The sequence below is a fragment of the Echinops telfairi genome, unplaced genomic scaffold (assembly GCF_000313985.2).
Source record: "Echinops telfairi isolate 266 unplaced genomic scaffold, ASM31398v2 ScPeMD7_443;HRSCAF=831, whole genome shotgun sequence".
Classification (NCBI taxonomy): domain Eukaryota; kingdom Metazoa; phylum Chordata; class Mammalia; order Afrosoricida; family Tenrecidae; genus Echinops; species Echinops telfairi.
The window spans coordinates 74458591-74468489 of NW_022104341.1; the positions used below are offsets into that span (position 1 = coordinate 74458591).

General features: G+C 53.4%; 1 protein-coding gene across 1 annotated transcript; it reads left to right on the forward strand.

Moving 5' to 3' along the window:
• Positions 1-6616, forward strand: CZIB (CXXC motif containing zinc binding protein). The gene is made up of 8 exons (XM_004699655.2): positions 1-78; positions 254-337; positions 2189-2245; positions 2572-2653; positions 2867-2898; positions 4956-5033; positions 5600-5665; positions 6041-6616. The coding sequence occupies exons 1-8, from the start codon at positions 73-75 to the stop codon at positions 6116-6118; spliced, it is 483 nt and encodes a 160-aa protein (XP_004699712.2). The 5' UTR covers positions 1-72; the 3' UTR covers positions 6119-6616.
• Positions 6617-9899: the final 3283 nt, after the last annotated feature.

Consider the following 9899-nt stretch of genomic DNA (forward strand, 5'->3'; position numbering starts at 1 on the left):
CGCGGGCGCAACGGCCACGCACGGCTTTCACGACGGCCGGAAAGTAGCGGCCGCCGGCCGAACGGGGCCACGATGGGGGTGAGAAGTCACCGCTCCCGAGGCAGGGAGGCGTGGGCGAGGGGCGAGCACCTGGGAAGCAGGGCCGGAGAGGGGTGCCCGGGAAGGAGCCCGAAAGCCGGGGTTCTGCGCGGGGCGGCCGGAGCTGGGGCGGGACTGGCGTGCGCTGGCGCGTCTGACGCCCTCCCTCTCCTAGAAAATCGCGCTGCAGCTCAGAGCCACGCTGGAGAACGTCACCGGCCTGCGGCCTGTGGGCGAGGACTTCCGGTGGTACCTCAAGGTGCGGCTGGAGGGCGGGCCTGGGGCGAAGGAGGGGGCGTGTCCAAAGGGCGGGCCTGGGGCGAAGGAGGGGGCGTGTCCGGATGCGGGGCGGGGTGTAGGCGGCCGACCGACCTACCGACCCACCCAGGAAAGCTTGCAGTCCTACTGCCACCCGCTGCCGTCGCTTTGATTTTGACTGATACGGCCTTTAGTGGTGCAGTGGTTATGCGTTGGGCTGTGAACCTAAAGTTCAGCAGTTCGAAACCAACAGCCCCTCCGCGAGAGAAAGAGGAGGCTTTCTACTCTCGATCGTTACAGTCTGGGAAGTCCACAGGGCAGTTCTAACCTGTCCGATAGGATCCCGATGAGTCGGCAGCGACTGGTTTGGTTGGAGTTTTTTGAGTGGGCCAAAGGAGCACCAGCAGATCGACTGGCAAAAGACGGGGCTCTTTACTTCTCTAAACAGTTACATTGTAGTCTCGAATCTCACTGGGTGGTCGCCACAGTCAGCATCGCCTCTGGCAGTGAGAGTGAGAGGGGAGCAGATAGCCCCATCTTTCCCCCCACATTTGTAGGATTACTGGTTGACATCAGTCTTGAACTGGCCAAGCAAGTGCGGTTTTCCCCGCCAAAATAATTTTTCCTCCTGGTTAGTATTTTTTTAAAATCTTTAATGGATTATTGGGTAAGCCTTAACTGACAGTGTCTTAACACTTGTCATTTAAATCGTTCCCTACCTTACATAGTTCATCATCTTGGGGCAGACTTCGGGAGCCCTGTGGGCTTGTGGGTTATGTGTTTGGGCTGCTACGAGGGTCAGTAGTAGATTTAGTGTTTCAGGTGCCCTGGGGGAGAAACATACAGCTTTCTGCTCCAGGAAAGATTGACAGGCTTGGAAACCCACAGGGGTAGTTCTGTTTTGCTGTATTGGGTCGCTATGAGTCAGAATTGATCCCACAGCAGTCAGTTTGGATTTTTTTAGTTGTTTTATTTTGTTTTAAGTAGACATCCAACAAAAATGTTACTGGAAAAGGAACCGTGTGAATACTTAAAAGTCATTTCACCTTTTATTTCTTGATTCAAAACCTCAAACTCACTGCAGTTAAATGATTGCGACTCATAGTTAGCCTGTAAGACAGGAAAGAACAACCTCTCTGGATTTCTGAGGTGAACTCTTTACCGGAACAGAACGCTTCCTCTTCTGTATTTCTTGCCTAGGACTTATTTATTGTGAAATCCTTTGTTTAATTTTATGTAGGGATTAACCCCGTACTCTTCCTTCTCCCCACACTGGTAATCGGGCTACCCTAGTGGCATGCTCTACAGAGTTCCCCTCTTGCCAAAGCAGTTTAAGGCTCTTTACTCCCTCCGAACCTCTCCTCCTAGTCTACATCCCAGCAACCTTCAGAACCCACCAAAGGCCTGCCTTTCAGGAAACTACCTCTGACCACCTCTACTTCCAAATACTTTGAAGGGAAGTTTCCAACATTTACCTGGGGAATCTGTGTCCTTTGGTCTCAAGAAACACAGTCTAGTGAAGGTGACTGAGAAATACACTAAAGACCGAGTGGTCAGTACTTACAGCCTGTGGGAGCAGAGAGTACATTCCTAACGCAGCAGGGTAGGTGAGGGCCTCTCAAGGCTATCTCTGTACCACCTGAAGCTGGAATCCCCCCATCACTCAAGGTGGGCACACCAGCATGAAAAGCCCAGAAGGCAGACCAGGTCTTTGTCGGGGCTGGTGGTAAGGAGGAGCTTTCATGGCTGACAGGAGAGGGGATATGAAGCCTGCCCACCTCCCATTGGTCTCACCTGTCTTGGCCTGTGCCACTGGAGCCACGTTTGACTAATGCCTCTTTTCTCTCCCAAGATGAAATGTGGAAACTGTGCTGAGGTCTCAGAGAAGTGGCAATACATCCGACTCATGGTAATGGCGTCCCCACCCACCCCATCACGCACACACACTGAGCCCCAGTCTCTGGGCCCTGCATTTCTCTCTCTGGGTGGCAGTTAGTGTGAAGCAATGGGAACACCAGGCATCTTATGGGATATGAGGCACAATTCAAAGTCTAAAGGAAGCCCTACCATCAGTCTCTAGACTGAGAATCCTCCCCGGGATTCTTGTCCTAGCAAGTCACTCACCTCTGGGTCTCTTGTCTTTTCACATGAATGCTGAGTGGTGGGCCTGAGTGTCAGGGTCCTTTTAGCTGGCTAACTGTTATGTGAGCAAAGGTTCTGTGTGTGCCTCAACAGGACAGTGTGGCACTTAAAGGAGGCCGAGGCAGTGCTTCCATGGTCCAGAAGTGCAAGCTGTGTGCCCGGGAAAACTCTATTGGTACGTTGGGGGCAGCACAGCATTACCTGGCTGGCCCCTGTGTCCCGGGGCCAGATCCAGAGCAGACTCCCGTTACTTGTGGGTGGGCCCAGAATGGAGGTGCTGTAGGTTGGGGGTGAGGGTACAGGGGGTGCATTCTACCCCAGAACTACATCTGGGCACCTGGGGGGAGCCAAGGGCCAGACTCAACTTTGTCTCTTACTGTGTTTTCAGAGATTTTGAGCAGCACCATCAAGTCTTACAACGTAAGTGTGACAAGCATGATGGTGTTCAATCTGAGCTGGAGGAAGCTCGGCCCAGAGTTCTGTCAGCATCAGAGGGACCTGCCTTAGGTTATCCATCCGTCCACTCATTCATTGACTCACTCACTCACTCAAGCTTGCATGTGTTCACCATACACTGATGGACTGTTTGGTAGGAACAAGACTGAGTATGGTTGCAGTGTCTTGTAAGTACTGGGCTGTGGGGTATCAGGGACCTCCACCCAGCCAGCTGTCTACATCTCAAGGGACTAATAGTCATCTCTGAAACGCTGGGTGGGGGAAGCCTTTGCATGGCTTGGACTCTCACCACCCTTGACATGTCCATGTTAGGTATTCTGTTTAGTGGACTTGGCATGTGTATTTTCTCACCACGTCAGAGGCACTGGCTCTGGGAGAAGGTGTCCTTGTTTCCATCTTCACTTCCTAGGCAATTGGGCAATCATGTGACCTATATATGGAAAAGGAGTTTCAAAATGTTTGTGAAAAAAATCCCATTTTCATTTCCCATTACTTTTTTTATATATATATATTAATCATTTGGGGGGGGGGGCCTCTTAACAGCTCTTAGCACAATCCATACATCCATCCATTGTGTCAAGCACATTTGTACATATGCTGCCATCATCATTTCCAAAACATTTTCTTTCCACTTCAGCCCTTGGTATCAGCTCCTCCTTTTTTCCCTCCTTCTCTCACTCTTCCACCCTCGTGACCCCTTGATAAATTATAAATTATTATTTTCATATCTTACACTCTGCTGTCTCCCTTCACCCACGTTTCTGTTGTTCATCCCCCTAGTTGAGAGGTGTGTGTGTTATACATCTATCATTGCTATCTTTCCCTCTTCCTCCTCCTCCCACCTTCCTCCTACCCCCATGGTATTGCTACTCCCATTGTTGTTCCTGAGGGGTTTATCTGGCCTGGATTCCATGTGTTGAGAGCTCTTATCTGTACCAGTGTACATGCTCTGGTCTAGCCGGATTTGTAAGAACTAGGGTCATGATAGTGGGGGGAGGAAGCATGAAAGAGCTTTTGAAGCCCCCTCATGTCTTCCTTCCCATAGGGCCTCGGTTTCTTGCTTCATCTATCTGCACTTTAGTGTCTCTGTCAATACTAAGTCTTCCTCATGACTGGAACAAAGCTGTTTCCAAAATCGGATGATGCTCACTGGTCCAGGGGTCAGTATGTACAACACATCCCTCTGGGCGGACACAGCTCCGTCCATCCCAGTGTGGAGCAAAGGAGAGGAAGGACCATGGCCTTTGGGTCTGCTTATTTGTATCCACTCATCCTTCAAAAACACCCAAACGCGTGGCCATCGAGTCGATTCTGACTCCTAGCGACCCTGTGGAGCAGAGAACTGCCCCTCCCAGCAGCCGACAGCCTCATCCTCCCACCGAGCAGACACCTGTGGCTGACAGCTCCACTCGGAGCTCAGGGCGCCATCAGGTCTTGATTTGAAATGCAAATTAGAGAAATCAAATGTGATCTAGTGAAGGAAACAAACAAAAACCTGGCACTTCCCAGGTGCCTGTCACATGGTGGTGCCTGGGCTGCCTTCATAGTGACGCCTGGAATGTAGCTGGGGGCTAGGCCTCTGAGTCAGGTAGGCCTGGGTTTCCTGCCCTTCCACACACGTCCCCCTTTCAGGGGCTTCAAGTCAGTCCCCTGCCCTGGGCTTGGTTAGCACAAGTGTGTGGCTGTGTGTCCCGAGACTGTTAAACAGTCTGGCAGTGTTAATGCTTCACCTCGGCATCTTCTGTATAGCATTTTTGGAGCATAGCATTGAGGACTATACTAGCTGCCTTACACGTGGTTTCACGTGCTCACACTAGCCTGTAGAGTTTCCTCAGCTCCGTCCCATAGTTAGAGAGCCTTGGGATCACCGGAAGTGAGGATGAGCCCAGCCTCCCGGCCAGGAGGTCTAAGCCCATAGTCCACACTCTGCATCCATGTCCTCAGAAGGAAGGGCTGTCAGGACCACTCAGCAGGAAGGGCAGGTGCCATGGGGTGTGGTCCTCAGCTTGCTCTCCTTGCAGGCTGAGGACAGCGAGAAGTTCAAGACGATAGTGGAGTTTGAGTGCCGGGGTCTCGAACCAGTGGATTTCCAGCCGCAGGTGTGTATGCATCCTCCTGGAGACCCTGTGTCTCTGGGGAGGGCGTGTGGGAAGTGACAGCAGGACTTGGCTTCCTACTGAGACTGTGGCCTGGGGATTCTCCGGAAGAATAAGGGTAACTTGTTTGCTAGATGCTGGTACCATGCCATCCCTTTCCCTGCTAACTCGGTGGTTCCTCGCTGTGACCCTCTGAAGCTGTCCATCATCCTTTCAGACGAGGAAAGACCTGAGCGATTTTGTCACTTGCCCAGGGTCACACAGCCAGTCCGCACTGGAGCCTCGCCTGGAACCCAGGATCTGTGCTCGTTCCTCCACCAGCACAGCAGCACGCTCACCACCCAGCACTTCATCCCGCGCTGCATTCTGACAAGAAGAAGCTGGCCCCTGGCGGGCAGGGGGCGCACTCAGCCTGGCTCTCGTACCCGCTGGTCCAGGGCTCTAATCCGCAGAGCCCCCTGGGTTCTAAGGCAGTTGTCCAGCCCTGGCAGCTCTGCTGACCAGCACGGATGTGCTAGTCCAGAGCCTCCGTTCCCTCGTGCTGACTGCTGCCTTTCTGTCACCCGCAGGCTGGGTTTGCTGCCGAGGGAGTGGAGTCGGGGACAAGCTTCAGTGACATTAACCTGCAGGAAAAGGTACAGGTCTTGGGGACCACCCAGGGTGGGAGGAGTGTCCTTTTGGTGCGTGAGCCTCACACTGGAAATCTGGGTCTTGGAGCCTGCTGAGGGGCCACTGCTGGGCATGTTCCTGCTCTGGCCACGGAGGAATGGCAGGAATGTGAACGTGCTTAGCACAGACACTATGCTGAGCTGTGTGTAAAACTGAGGCCTAGAGGCGTTCAATGATTTTCCCAAAGTCTCAATGCTGGAAGAGCTGGGTTTAGCCCTGAGCTGTCTAGCTCAGTGTCAGGGTCACATGTTGAAGACTGTGGCCGTCAGGGCCCCTCAGGGGCCTTTCTCGGCCAGTTCTGCACCCCGAACACTGACCGAGCCTGCCATTTCCTCTCCCAGGACTGGACGGACTATGATGAGAAGGCTCAGGAGTCGGTGGGAATCTACGAGGTCACACACCAGTTTGTGAAGTGCTGAGCCCTCTCTGCGCCTTCACCAGAGGACCTCAAGTGGACAGCGTGCCCCAGGCAGCCGGCCATTGAGACTGGTCCCCTCGCAGGTGTCCCAAGTATGCAGCTGCATCTAAGGGCTTGGCAGCACTGGGTACAGCATGGCCTTGTGGGACAGAGCTGTCAGCCCAGCAGCCTGGGCCCAGGATCCAGGATCCATTGTGTAGTGTCACTTCAGAACCTGGTCCTGGCATGAGCCGGCTCTGCAGCATTCTAGCCGGACTATCACCGGTCTCTGCTCACCTGCTGAGATGGGTACCTTGCCCCCCTCCAGAGCCAGGGTGAAAGCCAGGCCCTGTGCTCCCCTTTGCTCCTGCTGGGCCTGCCTTGTCCTCCTGTGGTCACACTTAGCGTTTAATTTGTAACGGTGTTGTTACAGATCGCTGTTTTTATTGCCGGCTCATTGGTAAGTGGTGCTGGGGCAATTGTTTCATGTTGTGGAATAAAAGATGGTGTTCCTTCTTGACTCTGCTTACAGATACCTGATCTCCAGGGGTGCTGTCTGGAGGGCTCTGGTACTTACTGTACTGGTGTGGAGTCAAGGGCCAGGGGGCTCTAGGGCTCCAAGACCCCCTCCTGTCCCATTGCCTCAAGTTCCCTCCTGGGAAAGTGCGTGCCACTTTGACAATAGGTTAACAAGCTCGGTCGTGGTAGCTGCCCTGCCCCTCATCACCAGATATAGCATGTAGACAGAGGAATTGGCCTTTGCCCTCCAAGACTGCAGTCTGTCCAAGGGACAGAGACTAAAGCTGCAAGGGGACGGGAAAGAGGGTCAGACTGGATGTGTGCTCCGTGTCCTTATTCCTGGGGCTGTCGCCTGAAGGCCCTCGGCATGCTCCTTCCCCACATTCTCCCAGGCAAGCTGCTTAAAAAGTGCCTCCATTCCCCAGCTGCTGTTTTCTCAGTCAACCGCACCTGTGCACCTGGCTTCCTGTGAGCCACAGTGAAGAAGCAGCTGGGGAAATGATGCTGCATGCGACTTTACCTGTAGGACCAAACCCAGAAAGCCAGACTCAGTGCTGGCTCATAGCGACCCCTATGCATTTCTGAGACCTGAACTGTTTATGGGAGTAGAAAGCCCAGTCTTTCTCCCGAGGAGCTGCTGGTGTCAAACTGCCACCCACGTGGATCTCGGCCCAACTTGTAAGGTGGCAGCACAGTCACAGGCTTTTGTCAGAGCTGTCCCCAGCTATACTGCATATATAAGATGAAATGCAGCGAGGATGACCACAGTGTGACGCAGAGACAAGAAGGGGGCACTTGAAAAGGATTTGATTTGAACACCTGAAGCATCCGGGAAGCGTACCTGAAGCGAAGCGCAGTGCAGCTTACTGTGCTTGCACCTCAGGTCCCAGTAGCTGTGGAAGATCTGTGAGCTTGGTTAATTGGGGCAAGTTTCCCCTAACCTAACAGTGTGAATGGTGAGTTTTAAATGATCTCAGGCCACAACAGAAGTAGTAGAGGGGAGAGGACAAGCCACTGTCCTTCTGACTGGCAGCCCCCGGCTGTGGTGGACGGGCCTGTGATCTGGTCTGCACTTGAAGGAGATTACAAGCAGCACTGGCTAGGCCTGGAGACCGCTCCCTGTGAGGAAGAGCCATGAGAACCAGAAGGTTTATCCAGGAAGAAGGGGAGACGGGCTGAGGCAATCCGCCTTTTCTAAGCTGAAGGGCTAGCATATGGAAACGAGCAAAGGCAATGAGAGTTCACCAGGGAAAACGCACCCAAAGGCCAGGTTCCAGAGAGACCGATTTCCGCTCAATAGAAGGCTGACTGCTGGCGCCCCCACATGTGCTGGGGTGGCACTGTGCCCCTCAGTGTCAAGGCTGTGACCGCACAAGCCGGTAGCCAAGCCTGTCTTCCGAGGTGCCTCTAGGTGGGTTCAAATCACCAGCCCTTTGGCAAGTCGTCACACACTTAACTATCTATACCCACAGGAACCTCAGTCCATAGGGGAGTCTCCTAATCTTTGTCCAGAATTGGGATCTAAATAGTAAGACTGAGTAGTGAGCTCTCCATCCTTGGGGGCATTCAAGAACTAGGTATACGGATTTGAGCACCAGATGTGATTTAAACCCGCCCAGATTTATGCAGTTGGAACTCAGAGGTGAAAGTGATGCATCCAGACGGAGTCCCTGGAAAGAGCAATCCAGGGAGGTTTTACAGCCTCCTGTTAAAAATTGCTACAAAATACAAATAAAGAAAGTTGATTAGAAAAGGGCTTGCCAAAGGCTACTTGTTGAGACAACCAAAGACGTCCGTCCCGCAGTATCTACAATAACGTTTTCATCATAACAGCTTGAGTTAGTTAATTGTGCCAGCCTGGCCGATAATCACATGTGGGGCTAATTGAAAGGCGGAGGGATAAATGGGTGGTGAGCCTCGCCTTTTTAGTTCTCGGGTCTCTTGCTTTGTGATGGTCGCACCAGAGTGCAGCTGCCTTAGCAGTTCTCTGCTTCAGCTTGCAAGATTAACTTCCTACAAGACATCCCCAAGGAGAAGCCACATGGACCTACCTTGATGCAGCCCTGGGTGCTGGAGCAGCCGTGTAGAGACCCCTGCTAGTGCTGAGATGCTTGTTCGTTCATTGACTCAGCTTTCCTCCTGCAGTCGGCATCATTGCCTGTGTTTTGTGAGGTGGAGGACTTTGTGGACTGGTGTTGGGTAAATGGGTTAATGTTGGACTTGTGGGCTTGGGTAGCATTGGGTTGGGATGTTTTCGTGATGCACACTTTCTTTACATGAGTTGCTGTGGATTTGTTTCTCTAAAGTACCTAGACTAATACACAGCTCCAGAGGGAAATGCCTCTGGAATCCATGCATTCGATTGGCCGGCACCTTTAGGTGACTCTAGGCCCTGATCAGTTTGTGCTCACTCTTCCTGTCCTGGTGTCCATGTGGGAGGGGCCACTTCAGAGCACATCGTAGATTCAACTCCCAGCTCTGTCTAACCTCTCCTGTCCCGCAGTGTTCCAGTGCGGCTCAGCTCACGTGCCACACTGGTGAGAGGCAGGGGGCGGGGCTGCATGAGCTAGTCCCCAGCCTGCAAGCCGCTTCATGGCTGGGGTCAGTCACAGCACAGTGGGACCTTCGGCCAGCCGACCCCTAAGTACTTTCTGGGCCCCGCTTTATGCCAGGCCCCGGGGCCCCTCTAGTGGCTGTGGCTCGGTGGAGCTGTGGAGACAGTTGCAGGAACTGGGGTCAGAGACTGCTTCCTAAGGAAGGGATAAAGGTGAGCCAAAGATAGCCTAAAGGCAGAGAGGTTTCACCTGGCTCCAAACAGAGGCACCAGTGGATGGCAGGGCCATCCCTGTGGGGAATCAGCAGGAACAGCCCCTCCAGGCTCCGGGCTGTCACAGGAAGGGACAGGGACTTCTTCCCCAGGGCCATGGAAAACCACGGGTTCTCCATTTTCTGATCAAGCAGTGGCACGATCAGACTGGTACGGGAGAAAGGTTACGGACAATGGCAAGATGATGAACCAGTAGAGGTAGTCCAGGATAGTTAGGAGTGGAAGAAGAGGCGCCGCCTCTCAATGGGAGGAGGTACCAAGTCACCTCCCTGTTGCCCAGGAGGCTGGCTCCAGAGACAACCCACCAAGGGGCTAAACAGAAGTTAAGGTTGGGGCAACAGGACGCTGGCGAAGGTCCCCATTAGCGCTTCCGGAGCGGGGTCATTTGAGACGATGGTGCTAAGGACAGGAGTCTGCTCAGGCTGCCATGGGAGCGGTGCAGCCACGCGGGGGGGTG

Bases quoted from the DNA above. Each gene is read 5' to 3' on its own strand.
- CZIB (XM_004699655.2), top strand. The intron at 2,654-2,866 runs GTACGTTGGGGG...CTGTGTTTTCAG, and splicing joins TGCCCGGGAAAACTCTATTG to AGATTTTGAGCAGCACCATC. The intron at 5,666-6,040 runs GTACAGGTCTTG...TTCCTCTCCCAG, and splicing joins ACATTAACCTGCAGGAAAAG to GACTGGACGGACTATGATGA.